The following is a 16441-nucleotide window of genomic DNA, read 5'->3' as shown; positions in this document are numbered from 1 at the left end:
AAAATTAAGATTTCAAAATTTGGCAAAATGAATTGGAAAACATGAAAAAAAAAACGTGAAGAAATTATTGAAATCGGGGTTATTCTTACAAGGCGGCTATTACAAAAAGGTATGACCTATTTTCTGCACCAATGTACAATCCAAAGTTCCCTATCAAATTTCAAAGATCTATCCTAAATATTGCGAAATATATCTCAAACCATAGGGGTCCCTTTGCATTTGGGAAAAATATACATATAAGGGCCTTAAAAACATTTGGCCTAAGAAACCATTACAAAATATTCCGTCTCGGTTCCTGAAAAAAATATTCTTATAAATCCACGATTGGTATTACAAAATATTCCGCCTCGGTTCCTAAAAAAATATTCTTAAAAATCCACGATTGGTATTACAAAATATTCCGTCTCGGTTCCTGAAGAAAATATTCTTAAAAATCCAAGATTGGTATTATAAAATATTCCGTCTCGGTTCCTGAAAAAAATATTCTTAAAAATCCACGATTGGTTCTTTATACCAAAAATCGTAAGAATCTCACGATTGATCTTTAAAACAAATTGAATAAAATGCTAGTTTTAAGCTGTATTGGTCCTTAAAAAATATTTGTAAAAATGCTTGATTGGTCCTTCAAAATATTTTTCAAAATCCACGATTAAATCGGTTTTTTATATTCGAAAAATCACGATTAAAATATTGGCCCTTAAAAATATTCTTAAAAACTTGGAACTTTTTTTATAACCACGATGTTCCTTCAAAAAAAAAATATTGTCAAAAATCCACACTTGGCCCTTCAAAATATTCTTTCTTGGTCTTTCAAAAAAATCTTAAAAATCCACGATAGGTATTCCAAAATATTCTGTTTCGGTCCCTGAAAAAAATATACTTAAAAATCCACTATTGGTTCTCAAAAAAATAAGTAATAAGAATCCACCATCGGTCCTTCAAAATGTTTTTCAACATCCACCATTAAATCAGTTTTAATCTTCGAAAAATCACGATTAAAATCTTAGTCCTTAAAAAATATTCTTACAAACTTGAAAATTTTTAACCACAATGTTCCTTCAAAAAAAATATTGTTAAAAATCCACAATTGGCTCTTCAAAATATACTTTCTTGTTTTTTCAAAAAAAAATTCTTAAAAATCCACGATAGATATTCCAAAATATTATGTCTCGGTCCCTGAAAAAAATATTCCTAAAAATCCACGATTGGTTCTCAAAAAAAAAGAAATAATAATCTTAAGAATCCACGATTGATCGTTAAAAAAAATTGTATAAAATGAACGATTATAGCTGCATTGGTCCTTAAAAAATATTTGTAAAAATTCTCGATTGATCCTTCAAATTATATCTGCCTTGAAAGAAATTTTCTTAAAAATCAAGGAGCGAAGCATTTTTTGTAATAAAAAAATTTATCATAAAAATCCATAAATCCAGGTCCTGGAAAAGTTTTAAAAAATCAAATATAGCATGCTATATCCTTAAAAAAGGTATTCCTAAAAATTTAGTCCCACCCTGTAGCCAAGGCGTCATCATATCCAACGCAAGAATCATCATCCACTCAGTTCCCACGAATATCATGTAGTTTCATTGGTCTCACATCCAAATTTTGTTCCGAAAAACTAATTCATTCATACCCCCTCCTCCCCTCCCTCTCTTATATTTTTTCAGAGTCACAACAAACATAACGGAAAACAAACGCATTTGGATTGATGGTGGAACTCATGCCCGTGAATGGATATCCCCAGCCACTGTCACCTTCATAATGAATCGCCTAATGTCAAAGTGGACAACTCAGCCGGATTATATAAAAAATATAACATGGTACTTTATGCCAATGGTTAATCCTGATGGTTATGTTTATAGTCGTCGCAAAGATCGTCTATGGCGTAAGAATCGTTCGTACACTAAAAATCCCCGGTGTCGTGGTGTCGATATTAATCGTAATTTCAATGTTGGCTGGAATACAGTGGGTGCTTCGCGAAATCCCTGCCACTATACGTATCAAGGACCGCGGCCACATTCGGAAAATGAAACGAGAGCAATTGCAAAATTTCTAAAAAGTATACAACCAAAATTGGAGGCTTTGTTAACGTATCACAGCTATGGCCAGGCATTTGTATATCCCTATGCATATCGTCCATTGAAATCGAAACACTATAAGACATTGGAGCGGGTGGGTCATCAGGCGGCTGATATTATTAGGAATACAACGGGGCAAGAATATAAAGTAGGTGTTACCTATAAGACATTGCCACCGTCTGGAGGCGGTACAGATGATTGGGCCGCTGGCAAATTGGATACTAAATATGTTTACACAGTGGAATTGAGAGATCGTGGTCGTTTTGGATTTGTACTGCCACCCAGACAAATTGCTGCTACCGCTCTGGAAGGTTATACACTGGCCTTGGAGGTGGCCAAAGATATTGTCAAGTAGCGTGGCAAATGATTTGCTATTTTTTTTTTTTTTGTCGAATTTATGAGCATTTATCTGAAGGGAACTTATTTTAGGTTTTACTTATTTATGCACATTTTGAATGTACTTATTTATTTACTTATTTATGAATTTATTTATTTTTCTAGCTATTTATTTATTAAACTAATTATTTCTTGATCTATTTATTTATTTATTAGTTTATTTATATATTGCCTATTTATTTATTGAATTATTTAAGAAGGCTTTTTTGCAGGGACTAAAAGTACGAAACATAAAATGTGACTATGATTAAATCATAAAAAACCATATTAAAATACATAATTTAACTATATTAAATGACAAAAAAATTTGTTTTAAATATTGAAAGTTAAGAATATTTTCCTTTCTTCACAAATGTTTTTTTGATCCGTTCAAAATACCTTTCCTCAGCCAATCGTAATCGAGAGAAGATTTACTTTCAACAAGACGGTGTTACGTGCCACACAAACAAGGTTCCATAGGTCAGTGTTGATAGCACTTGACCAACCAAAGGCATTTGATACAGTCAACCACGCCACACTAGTTGATGATGTAGAGAGAACTACCCTCAGTCCAGGCCTGAAACGTTGAATAATCAACTATATATGTGGACGCCAGTCGTACAGCAACAATAAGTCCAAATCCCCTAGAGTGAAACAGGTAGTTCCCCAAGGTGAGGCGATGTCACCGGAACTTTTTAGAAGTCATAGAAATCGCAACGTATGCGGTAGGAAGTTCCCAAGGTGGCGTGATATCTCCAGAACTGTTTGACCTGTACCTTTCCGGAATTCCTCTCCTTCCAGACGGCATAGAGATCGTAACGTATGCAGATGATTAGCGCCGGGCCCCGGTCTTGACGATATATGTGTAAGGTTGAATTTCATCTCGCGGAGCCGATTACTTCCACGCAAGGAATGTGAAAATATCCACCACTAAATCAACAGTCACACTATTTACCACATTGTCTGCGGAGATGAGAACAGAGATCGAGAGAAACATAATTCCGATCACTTAACAGCCCTATATTCTAGATTTCCCTTTCGGCAGGGTGTTCAAGTCACAGGTCACGCAAGCCACAACTATCTGCGACAAAATGAAATAACAGGCAGCACTTAGTGTAGGGACAAGGAAACCAAATAAACGGCCAAACTTTTTACCACATGGTCTGCGGATAATAGAACAGAGCTGAATGTACTGGTTGAGGGAAAAATAATTCCGATCACAAACTACTCCAAGATCCTAGGGGTCCCATTCGAAAGCATGTTCAGGTCATTCGCGCAAGCCACAGCTATCAGCGACGAAATAAAAAGAAGGAACAAGCAGCTCCTAGGTTGCGGACAACCTTGTTGATCTCTTTTATCGCGATAAGGGAGGTCTGTGGTCTGGTATGCTGCCCCATTATGGTCTTCGAATACAAGTGCCATGCAGAGGAAGAATATACAGACCTGGAAACATTCTACCCTGAGAACTGCGACAGCGTGCCTCCTTATGACACAATTGGACCATCTACATGAGGTGGCGAAGGTCCTTGCCGTACGTCAGCACAACCATATGCTTTCGTTGCAGTACATGCTGGTTGTTATCGTGGTAGTTATCCGAACTATATTATGGTGGATAAATCTCCCCCAACTAGGCGTGCCAGGAAGTAAATACATGATCTAGAGAAGGAGGTTCTACGCTACAAGAGGGAGCCTCTAGATCAAGCAGCCTATCAGACAGGTATGAGTGGCATTCATACTGATGACATCAACAACTTCCGTATGAATGCCGTCGTTGGTGCCACCGCCATCCATTGAAGCTGGAGAACATCGGCTTCCTAGAGAAACCAGGTTAATTTTAACCCAATTACGTTCAGGATTGTGCGGTCGTCTCAACTTGTCTAAGGCCCGAATTGACGAAGATGTAACGTCTGCCCGGCGTTTGATATAGACCTGCACATCTTTAATTGTCCTGCCAAACCTACCCTAATCACTTATCTCTATAAAAACATTTTACTTTGAATGTAAAATTAACAGTCCTTATTGGAAACCCTTTACACGATTCTTTCCAATTAAATGTTGAACTTTCCTTTTCAAAAACTAAAGATTGTGTAGCGTATCATATGATCGGTACTGGATTTATAATAATTTTTTTTTTCATAAATTTTGTTTATTCAGCACCCTTTCAAATAGGAATTGCCAATCAGACACATACTATTTTTGTTAACATCCCCAAAGTATGCTACAATTTGTAATCCAACACTTACCGTATCAGTTCCATCATCGGTATCATCATCGCCATACATATTTTTGGTTGTTATATCCTTTGTGGTATTATCATTTGATGAACATTGATTAATTGTTGCCGTATTTTCGTCGGGCATTTCCACGAGGGGACTTTCCTCTGAAATCGCCGATTCTGTGGGCATATTTTTGGCAAAATTCGTAAATGTATTACCAATTCCAGAACTAACACTAGTAGCCATGGCAGAACCCGGCCCACCGCCGCCACTTCCATTAATACCAATATCTGACAGAGAATAAGTAACAGTTGGAGTTTCGGGGGTCATGGGCGGAGGACTACACTCATCCAAGGGTGTTGTGGCAGGTATATAACCATTGCACAGCTTTATCATTGCTTCCTTTGGAGGGACATTCTCAATACTTTTCGTATATTTGCTATTCATTTGTATTGTGGTAGTTGGGGTCTGCACAGCAGATGTTGTTGTTGTTGTGTTTGTTCCATTATTCAAGCGGCTCTTCATCGAACGAGGACTTTTCGTTTTGGCCTTACACATTTTATTCTTATTATCCTGTATATTTTCCATAAAGTTTTGATGTTGCAGCAATAATTCAGCTTCACGCAATAGCTCATCCACACTGCGGGTATCTGAATTATCTGCCAAACGGCTAACTTCTTGAAAAATACTCTCAGCATCAATTTCGGAATCATGACCGTTCGTTAACAGATCACCACCGGCACCGCATTTCTGTTCTTGTCTCAGGAATTCCATAATACTACTGGTCGCAGTAAAATCATCAAAATCGAGCAGCTGTGTCGGCGATTGTGGCACCGAATTCGTATTGGCTGTTGAATCAGTGGCGGAGAAGTGATGCTGATGATCCATGGGTGTGGTGGCACTATTGTGGCATTCTGGCATTATACGATTTTCCTTCGGCAATTTGTTGTGTGAGGACATTATTAATTTATTGCTAGTTTGCGGCTGAAAGTCCTGTGGCACTAAAACTTTAGGCATAATCCAATTTCTTTGGCCAGGTTATTAATAAATAAATTTTAGAAATATTTTCAATTTTCTTTAATTTCTCTAAACGTCAACTCAATATTAAATTTTTTAACTTTGTTTTATATTTCTTTACTCTCATTGGCATGCTCAGGCCCACAAACATTGCTACACTTTAAATATTTGGTTAAATTTTCCTTTTTTTTTTGTTGACACACACCCGCACATCTATGTACACACTTTAATGATTTTAAAACAATTATTTTGTTGTTTGTCTGCAGGACGTAATTATATTCATCTTTTTACAAAAAAAAAAAAGCAAGGACATCTTTTATTTGGCTCGGCAATTATTTATTCTCTTTTAATTTTTGGTTTGCACTTAAAAAATATTATTGCGGACAGGTTTGTTTGTACTTGGTTTGTTATGATGGTATTCCTCCTATGTTCTTCCTGTATTATTTTGTTATTTTTTTCATTCCAACTGGCCGACACGAATGACGAATTGCTATTGTAAGGATAATACACGACCAATTTGTTTGGCTCTCTCTAATAGGGATACGTAGGTCGATTAATCGACTTGTTTGCACAATCGATTTCTTGCAAGCTATTTGCAATCGGCAATTACAGTTGGGGGTTTTTCTTTTCCTTTAGGATTTTCCAGACCCAGGAATTGATATTTGAGTTCCAGTTCCTCAAGGTATTATGCTGCGATACTTTTAAATTATGCATTTGGTTTTGAAAATGACATTTTGTTTGTATGTCATAGTTAGTTGGCAAAGTAGCGTAAACGTATTGTACACATAGGTAGGGCACTGCTACCATTCGGTTTTTTATGTCAAATTAATTTGTGCATGTGTGTGTGCTTTTCAATTATATTTTCATTGAAAAATATTCAAATTCAGTTGAAATCAAAATGCGATCCGAACCGATTTTTTCTAAATCCGATGTACATGATCTTAGACTAAATTCGGTCGGATGTACCAAAATTCAGGACTTTAGGCTGATATTGGCGATTTGGTGCACAATAAACACGAAATAGATTGAAGATATATATGGGAGCTATATCCAAATCTGATCCGATCTTGATACAATTTGGCAAAAGTATTTCAAGAAAGCTGGTACCAAATATCATTGTTGTCGAACGGATATTACGAATGTGAGGGACTTAAACACCAAATCGGATGATTCATATATATGGGAGCTATAGCTATATCTGAACCGATTTTCTCCGAATTCGATGTACTTGCTTCTGGACTGAATTAGGTCGGATGTACCAAAAGTCAGGGCTTTTGGACTTATATTCGCCATTTGGCGCACTGTTAACCCGAAATCGGTTGAAGATATAAATGGGAACTATATCCAAATCTGAACCGATATTGATAAAATTAGGCAGAGGTATTTCTGGGCTGTATCTGATATCTGGTGCCAAAGATCTTTGTTGTGGAATGCATATTACGTTTTTGAGGATAAAACATAAATATGGATGCTTTAGATATATCTGAACCGATTTACAACAAATTTGAATTACTGGTTTCTAGGATGATTCCATTCGTAATTGGCAAAATTCAGGTAATTTGGACTGATATTAGCCATAAACTTGATATCGGATAAAGATATATATGGGATCTACATCCTAATATGAACCGATCTCGATAAAATTTTACAGAGGTATTTTCAAGCATTATCTGATATCCGGTACCAAATATCAATCTTGTGGAGTACATATTACGCATGTGAGGTACCTAATCTAAATTTGAACCTATTCTCACCAATTTCAATAGTGCTCGTCCTTAGGCCAAACAAATATTGTTTTGAAAATTGCATCTTAATCAGATAATAAATGCGACCTGCTTTTTGTTCACAAGGAACATGGACAGACGGACTGACATGCATAAATCGCCTCAGAATGTGGTTCTATGAATATCCTCAAAAGTAACTATTGGTCTATCTCGCATTCTTTTCCTGTTACAAACAAATGCACATAATGCCCTTACCACTATGTGGTGTAGAATATAAAAATTGTTAGTAGTTATTAGTTATCAACACCTAATGTATATCTTACCAATCAAAAAATATGCATTTTCTCTATATTTTTTAACAATTATTAGAAAGTGTAACTGGAAGTTCTTTCTTTACCAAAAAGTCCATTAAAATGGGGGGAAATCTCAGATATTATTTTATTAAAAAAATTAGAATTATAAATATCTTGTCATGTTGCTTAAGCTCAAATAGTCATTGTTAAAAATGTAAACTTTTAAATGGTTCTTTCCTTACGGTGCAAACTCAGGCAACATTTGTGTTGAGCAACATTTTCGCGTTATTGCGTAAACCGCAACATTTGTACATAAACATACGCTTTACGCCGACGTTGAGTTGAGTGGAAAATTATGACGGCGTCAAGTCTCCAGTATGCTGAACTTTGTGTTCTTTGAACAGAACAGAATTGACATTTGGGCTGAAGGTACTCTTTTTCTGGTGGAAAATATATTAAACATTTTGTTTATAAACAATAACAAAGATAAATAAATTCGTAGATTTTATTTGTAAAATTTCCTGCTTCAGACAAGCTTGAAAAAGATGTTGTATTTAGAGGATTATTTGGAAAGTAAGTGTGAATTGCAAATTGAAAGCAAACAATAAAACGCCAGTCATGAGACACCCTTTTCTGCTAGTCTGGGTGTCTCAAAAAATGTAAACAAAAGAGTTGTTCTTTTTGGGTCACGGCAAATTGTTTGTTTTTTATTTACATATTTTACGGAAATATTCTTATACGTCTTATTTTTGGATATTTTAGTGATTGAGCATTTGCCTCAGGAGCTGCGAGATCGTTTTACCGAAATGAGAGAACTGGATTTAACCGTGCAAAGTAAGTTGACGGCATAACTCATTTTGATGTTCTTTTTAACAATTCACTTTTGTCTGCAGATAACATGGATTCCCTGGAGAAGAAAACCCGCGCCTTCTTTATGCAATGCAAACGTGGTGAGCTGCAAGATGAAGCTGCCGACAGTGAGTACCAGAATCTGCGAAAGGAGTACTATAAAGTCCTGGAGGATGCCGATGAGAAAGTCACCATAGCTACACAAATCCATGAACTGGTTGAAAGGTATCTGCGACGCTTGGACAGTGAACTGTTCAAGTTTAAATGTGAACTTGAGGCTGACAATAATGGTATCACAGAGATTTTGGAAAAACGTTCCTTAGAAATGGATGGCGGCAGTAGTGCTGCCACAGCACTGCTCAGTGTTACAGGTCTAAATCAAAAAGAGAACAGATACTATGGCGGTTTGGGGGCCGCTGTTGCTCCATCTAGCAGCAGTAGCCACAATGCAGTTATGGGCGGTGCCGGCTTGGGCATGGGTGGCATAACGGTGCCAGCAACACCCACAGGAGCAACAAAGGATAATCGTTATCGTACACCAAAGCCCGAAAAGCGACGTGACTCCACATCAACTCTACAGAATGCCGTTCCGGAAAAGAGAGCTAATTTGGGTAATAGCCTCACACCTGCTGGAACACCTCCCGTTGCTGTGGTCAGACCTATAACTCCGAGTATTGGTGCAGTGCTTAATGCTGCAGCTGGATCAGTGGGAACACCTTCTCCGGTCACATATAATCTCCAGCAGATTGGTGGTTCAGCTACAACGGCAATAGCTGCGGCTGCTACACAAGCTATTGTGGCAACACAGCAAATGCAGCAAGGGCGTAGATCGGCCAGCATGAAAGCCAGTTATGAGGCCATACATGGTGCCGGTGGTGGTCCTACAGAGTTTTGGATTAGCCGCGACATTTCAAATCCCACTGCTACTGCCTCCGCTCTAGGGCTGGCCAGTAACTCAACTGAAAAGTCAAAGAAGAAATATACGTCGAAGTATAATTTTCAAATATATTTAATAATGATGGCTTACTAATAAAACTTTTTATTTGTTGTAGGAAATTAAATTCAAACTTATCGCACAACATAAGCACTCCAAATACAACAACAGCAGCCAGTGCTGGGGCCCTTAGTTTGGCTTCATCCTCTTCATCTCTTAGTGTAGATTCTGTGGATATGTTGGCAGCATCGGCGCCCACAAATTTAAATGTTCCATCACTGATACCTGCAGGACAACATGTTACTGCCTCATCCAGCAATTCATTGGCTGCTGCATCAAGTTCATCAGCAGCTGGCAGCAGTCGACAAGCACTTAGTTCGACGTCATCAACTGCCTCTGCTTCCACTTCATCGTCCACATCAACAGCCCTTACTCCGGGCTCTAATATTACTCTCAATGAAAATGGCATGGTTGTGGAACAAACACCAGACGGCGAATGGTCCTACGATCCAAATGAACCACGTTATTGTACATGTAATCAAGTGTCATATGGCGATATGGTGGCCTGTGACAATGATGCATGTCCCTATGAATGGTTTCATTATCCTTGTGTTGGTATAACACAACCACCCAAGGGCAAATGGTATTGTCCCAAGTGTACGGCATCAATGCGTAGGCGGGGTAATCGTAAAAACTAAAGAGATGTGGAAAGTATTTGGATGTATACAGCTTTGCAGTGTTGCTGGCTAGCGTTTCCTGGTATTTAATTATGTGTTTGAAATTATGAAAAATCCAGGAGTTCTAATGAATGAATAAAATGAATTCACACTGAAATTCGGTATTGTTAATAACGACAGGGTTGTGGATGAAGTACCCAAAGCCAGCAATTCCCAGCACTATATAGCAAAGGATGCCTTATAATTTAAGATGGCAAAATATTTTCAAATGTGATGGAAATGTTCGACCAACAGTCAATAAGTTATGGTTTCATGTTCCATGGATCTCATGTTTTATACAGAAATTCAAATACCCACAGCATTTTTATAATTGCAGAGTGAGATAAAAAACTGCAACAAAGTCAAACGCCATAATTTTTACATACTTTTCATTTAAGATGGCAAAATATTTTCAAATGTGATGGAAATGTTCGACCAACAGTCAATAAGTTATGGTTTCATGTTCCATGGATCTCATGTTTTATACAGAAATTCAAATACCCACAGCATTTTTATAATTGCAGAGTGAGATAAAAAACTGCAACAAAGTCAAACGCCATAATTTTTACATACTTTTCATTTAAGATGGCAAAATATTTTCAAATGTGATGGAAATGTTCGACCAACAGTCAATAAGTTATGGTTTCATGTTCCATGGATCTCATGTTTTATACAGAAATTCAAATACCCACAGCATTTTTATAATTGCAGAGTGAGATAAAAAACTGCAACAAAGTCAAACGCCATAATTTTTACATACTTTTCAAATTTGATTGAAGTTTAGATTTGTTCGAATCCTCCTCTGGCACGAACTATAGCCTTCAAACGGCCAATGAAACGGTCACACGCTGCCCGAATGTTGCCCGTTCCCGGCGAAGCGCTTGCTTGAGGTGATCGAAACTTTGGTAATTTCTTGGGCCAACTTTGCTTTCAAAAATACTCCAGACACAATAGTCCAAAGGATTGGTATTCCGAGATTTTTGTGGCCATTGTGCGCTGGAAATGAAGCGAGGAACCTCATTTTGTAACCATTCTTGGATGGTGCTGAGCCCTGTTGAAATTTCCAAGGTCTGTGGCCAAAATGTTTGCGTGCCCAAGGCTTTAATACATCCTCCATAATATTTTCGCGATAATATTCGGCATTTATTCTGATGCCACAGTCGATTGATACGAGTTGAGAGCGTCTATCGGCTGTTATGGCGGCCCATACAATCACCATGGCCGACGCTTGAGTTCTGGTGGCCAACCGAAGGTGCCCATTTTCATCTGTGTTTGGCAAGTAAACACGATCATTTTGTTTGTTTACAAACTGCTGGACAACGAATGTTTTCTCACCGGAGAAAACCAAATTCGGCAGTTCACCACTTTCGGCCCAGCGAAGCAACTCTTTAGCTCTTCTATGTCCATTTTCTTTCTGTTGCGGTGTAAGTTCTTGCACTTTTTGGAATTTCAACGACTTTACCCCAATCTCATTGTTCAATATTAGCCGAATGGGATATTGCGATATGTTCAGCTCACGAGCCAGTTTTCGGGCACTGCGACGCGGATTTTGATCAAGGTGCTTCTTTACTTTTCGAACAATTTCTGCTGATGTTGCTGTTTTTTTTCGTCCACTTCCTTGACGTCGGGCTACGTTACCAGTATCACGGAAATGAGCGATGGTACGAGACACAAAAGATTATTCGCATTTAAATGCTGTAGTGCTCTAACGATAGCCACTTGTGGTTTTCCATCCAAAATATAAAGAAATCAAACTCTCACGCTTGAATTCCATCACGAACAACCTTTTTTTAGAAAATTCTCACCAAAATGTCACTGGAATAATTTTAAAAGCTGTCGGACGAGTGCCTTGGAAATTATAGCAGTCTGAAGTTGGTTACAGTTTTTTCATCTCACCCTGTATGTATTAAAGGGTACACATTCTTCTCATTATTTAATTAAAAGCACGTAGCTAAATATACGATGACGGAATATTTGTAATCTAATATTGGCCACATTTTCTCACATCGTTACAATTCAATCATGCAAACATAATAATGGAGGCTCATTTCAGTGTTGATTTACTCATTCAAAACTTTTCAACATTTTTAAAATTTATCTTCAAATTTACATGAATACAAACAAAACTTCCGAACTTGGTCCTCAATTATTTTATTGATTTACTTAATATGTATTAAGGTACAAATTATGTATCGTCAATTTCTTTACATAGATCATAAATAATTACCCTAATTAAATATACTTTTTTTAATTCTTTTGAAGAATTTCTTTATGAGGTACTTGTTGTCGTTTAGCATAACACATTTAAATTAAAAAAAAAAAAACAAATATACAACCTACAATGTTTGTAAACAAACAATTAGCCAACAAGAACAACGTCAATCCGTGTGCTTGACCTGGCTTGTATACACATCATAACCCAAACTAATTATATTGTCATAGAAGATTCGATATTTCAGTGGTAACCAATAAAAATTCACAAATTGTGCCACTGGCCATATCATCCATTCTGCTGCGTACAACTTCCATGCCTTCTGTTTCATTTCTTCAAATACTTCTTCTTTGGATTTTCTCTCCAAGATTCCCAGCGTAATAAAGAACGCCGATATATAGACGGGGGAACAAATCAACTGATCCAGCACAATTTTCTTCATAACCATTTGAAGGGAGCGTCCTGGCAGACGTGAATCAAGTATTTGATACCAATAATGACATATAACACCCACAGTCATGCCCGAAACAGCCATATGTGATGTTCGCGTACGATCCCATTTCTCCAATTCACCGCAATAGATTTCATATTGTTGCTCCAATATATCGCCGGCACTACTTAAGCCCAGCGAGATTGTCACATTGGTCAGTAGTAAATATTTTTCACTAAAGGCTTTATGGTGGAATTTCTTTATGACCCGCACAGCAGCATTAGTTTTGGTAAATGTTCTCCAGGCTGTTCGCAGATATACAAGCATCGTGGAACTAAAAGGGATTGTTGTTTTGTGGTGCTGCAAAACGGTTGAATGGCGCGGCGATTGTATAATTGTTTTAATATTTCACACCTCGGTGAATGTTTCCTCGTTTTTTTTTTTAGTTTTCCTCGATGTTATCAATGATTGCTCTCCTTCACCTCCCCTTGAGGTGCGCAATCACTACGAACAGCCACAATATTATATTTAATTTTCTTCTTTTTCTTTTATCCGTCTATTATTCTATTTGAAATTGAAATGATTCTGTTTGGTGAATCAAATGGAATGTAAATATTATGAATGCCAAAGAGAATAGCCACACGTGCCTTGGGGCGTTGTTACACCGCTGAAGCTTTGAAAATGCGGCTGGCGTCTGTAATCAAGGCGGAAAGCGTTTGGCGACTTTTAAAATAATGTTTACATTTATTTATGTGCTTAATAAACAAGTTACTTACTATACATCTTTTAAAAAACTGCTGTGAATTTAATACATGAAATATTTTTGCAAAATTTAATTGAAACTTGTTCATATAGCAACGATATTACCACTTTTGGAAAAATTGTAGAAAAAATAATTAAAATGTCGACGAATTACGTGACTATTAAAAACTTTTTATACCCTCAGCCATATATACGGGTATATATCATTTGATACGGTCAAAACGTGCCTAGTCGAAATAATGGTTTTAGACCCTAGGTCTCTTTGGACCAAATCCGTTTCAGAACATTTGGAGTCGATCTACCTATGTCCGTCCGTCCGTCTGTCTGGCTGGTGCGCACGATAACTCTCGAAGGGAGTATCCGATTTGATCCAAACTTGGTACATCGTAATATTTTTGTCAAACTTAGATCGAGTTCGGAGATGGGCAATATTGGTCCACTCCTTCTGGTACCTCCCACACAAAATGTAAAAATTTTCAAAGAAAATCATTTATTGCACAGAAAGAGAAAGGATAATTCGATTTTGCTCGAACTTTGCGAATCCTAATATTTTCATCAGTGCCAGGTCAGGTGCGAAAATGGACAATATCGGTCCACTCCATCAAGTACCTCCCCCACAAAGGGTCAAAATTTTGAATAATTACAACTCCTATAAAATGTGATATAAGAGTCCGATTGTCTTCAAATTTCACACCTCCCAATAATTTTATTAGCCCAAGGTCTGGTGTGAAAATGGAATGTATCGGTCCACTTCTTAGGGTAACTTCCTCACAAAAGGTCGAAATTTTCAAAAACAAAAAAATATTTTTTTTCTGCACATAAAGAGAAGCAATAATCCGATTTTGCTCAAACTTTGCAAATCCTTATATTAGCATCAGTTCTAGGTCAAGTGCGAAAATGGACAATATCGGGCCACTCTATCAAGTACCTTCCCCACAAAGGGTCAAAATTTTGAATAATTACAACTCTTATAAAATGTGATGTAAGAGTCCGATTGTCTTCAAATTTCACATATCCCAATATTTTTACTAACCCAAGGTCTGGTGTTAAGAGGGAATACATCGGTCCACTCCTTTTGGTACCTCCCCCACAAAAGGTCGAAATTTTCAAAAAATATATATAAAATATATTTTTTGCACAGAAAGAGAAACGGTTACCCGATTTTGCTCTAACTTTGCAAATCCTAATATTTGCGTCAGTGCTAGGTCATGTGCTAAAAGGGTCAACGTTTTGAATAATTATAGCTCTTATAAAATGTGATATAAGGATCCGAACGTCTTCAAATTTCACACATTCCAATATTTTTATAAACCCAGGATCTGCTGTTAACATGGAATGTATCGGTCCACTCCTTCTGGTACCTCCCCCACAAAGTGTCGAAATTTTGAATACCCATTAAGCTCATAAAACGCCACATTAAGATCCGATTCTATTTAGACTTGGCACATCCCAATATTTCTATCAACACAAGATCTGTTATAAAGGTGGTATAGATCGAACCATTTCTTCTGGTACCTCCCCCATACTTAGGGTTCAAGATTTTGAAAAACAAAACGCCCAAATGAAGCAAAATAAGCATCCAAATCTCTTCAAATTTCACACATACAAATTTGTTTGCTAACACAAAATCTGTTATGAAGTTGATATATATCTGCGAACCCCTTCTGGTACCTCACCCACAACGGGTCCCAATTTTCAATAATTTTATCTGTCATAACTTTCGAAACAATTTAACAATTCTTTACTACTCGCTATGCTCAAATATTTCTCTCAATAAGAAGCCTGATATGAATATGACATTTATCGAAATTTATGATTTCGCATAAAATTGGACATAAATTTTCTTGTAATTTAGCCCAATATTTCGCTCAATTTTTTTATTTGTATCAGATGAAGTATAAAAATGGATTATTCCTGTAGACTCTATATGGTACACCACGCACATTTTGACATATTTTTGGGTCTGATACAAAATGGACAATATTGACCCATTCCTTCGGAACCGGCTCCATAGAGTGTCAAACGTTTTAATAACTGTAACACTCGTCAAATATATTTCGATTATTTAATCGAACATAGGCTGAGGGTATATATCTGTCGGCAATACCGACTGATACTTTTTAACTTGTTTTGGTTTAACTTTAGTAAAAACTCTCGGTTTTTTTGAATTTTTCCATAGGTAGGCACATGGTAGAAGAATATGCATCAACGCTTGGGAACATTGATATGTCAAAAAATTTTGTAAGTGCTTTGTCGAAAACTAGTCGACTTTTATATGCTTTCTTATACGACGCAAATCGGAGGTTGTAATGATATATATTTTTCAACAATTTTTACAAATTTCAATAATATTTCATTCACGATTTTCGATAAAAAAAATCGGTTTAACAGTTCATTGTCCCAGCAGATGTGTCGATGCATCTACATGTATTCTTCTGCCATGGGTAGGCATTTGTATCCTGATTCCGGGAAAGTAATTTTTCTTGAACGGACCCGGATATTTGATCTCAAAATTTCCCATTCTATGACTTGGATCTACTGAACCGATATGGTCGATATAAGAATAATTTGAAAGCTAAAGAAAGAAAACACCTATCAACTGGCCATAATATGGGGATAGTCACAATATTAAGATAGTCACAGAGGAAAAATAATATAAAAACAAGTAAAAATGATGTAAATTCTTTGAATACCCTCCACCATTTAGAATGAATTTGACAACAACTTTTGTCATAAGCCATTACAATATCCAATTGCGAAACTTGAAAAAAATCGGTTAATAATGTAGCTAAAATCATCAAAATACCGAATATCGGAAGGTACCGTTATATGGGG

The 16441-nt window shown here is 36.9% G+C and overlaps 3 protein-coding genes across 3 annotated transcripts; 2 read left to right on the top strand and 1 right to left on the bottom strand.

The window, feature by feature from the left end:
- The first annotated feature begins 563 nt into the window (after nt 1-563).
- On the top strand, nt 564-2750 carry LOC131802216 (carboxypeptidase B-like). The gene is made up of 2 exons (XM_059121957.1): nt 564-569; nt 1582-2750. The coding sequence occupies exons 1-2, from the start codon at nt 564-566 to the stop codon at nt 2431-2433; spliced, it is 858 nt and encodes a 285-aa protein (XP_058977940.1). The 3' UTR covers nt 2434-2750.
- A 5347-nt stretch (nt 2751-8097) lies between these two features.
- LOC101898505 (inhibitor of growth protein 3) lies at nt 8098-10320 on the top strand. The gene is made up of 4 exons (XM_005186683.4): nt 8098-8276; nt 8466-8537; nt 8597-9542; nt 9605-10320. The coding sequence occupies exons 1-4, from the start codon at nt 8249-8251 to the stop codon at nt 10182-10184; spliced, it is 1626 nt and encodes a 541-aa protein (XP_005186740.1). The 5' UTR covers nt 8098-8248; the 3' UTR covers nt 10185-10320.
- Nucleotides 10321-12334: 2014 nt separating this feature from the next.
- Nucleotides 12335-13492, bottom strand: LOC101898674 (mpv17-like protein 2). The gene has a single exon (XM_005186684.4). It carries the CDS (start codon nt 13169-13171, stop codon nt 12581-12583), a length of 591 nt encoding a protein of 196 aa, XP_005186741.1. The 5' UTR covers nt 13172-13492; the 3' UTR covers nt 12335-12580.
- Nucleotides 13493-16441: the final 2949 nt, after the last annotated feature.

The sequence above is a fragment of the Musca domestica genome, unplaced genomic scaffold, assembly GCF_030504385.1.
Source record: "Musca domestica strain aabys unplaced genomic scaffold, Musca_domestica.polishedcontigs.V.1.1 2, whole genome shotgun sequence".
In the NCBI taxonomy this organism is placed as follows: Eukaryota; Metazoa; Arthropoda; class Insecta; order Diptera; family Muscidae; genus Musca; species Musca domestica.
This window is presented reverse-complemented; position numbering and strand designations above follow the sequence as displayed.

Bases quoted from the DNA above. Each gene is read 5' to 3' on its own strand.
- LOC101898674 (XM_005186684.4), bottom strand. From the start codon at position 13,171: ATGCTTGTATATCTGCGAACAGCCTGGAGAACATTTACCAAAACTAAT.
- LOC101898505 (XM_005186683.4), top strand. From the start codon at position 8,249: ATGTTGTATTTAGAGGATTATTTGGAAA. The intron at 8,277-8,465 runs GTAAGTGTGAAT...TGGATATTTTAG, and splicing joins TTTAGAGGATTATTTGGAAA to TGATTGAGCATTTGCCTCAG. The intron at 8,538-8,596 runs GTAAGTTGACGG...TTTTGTCTGCAG, and splicing joins ACTGGATTTAACCGTGCAAA to ATAACATGGATTCCCTGGAG.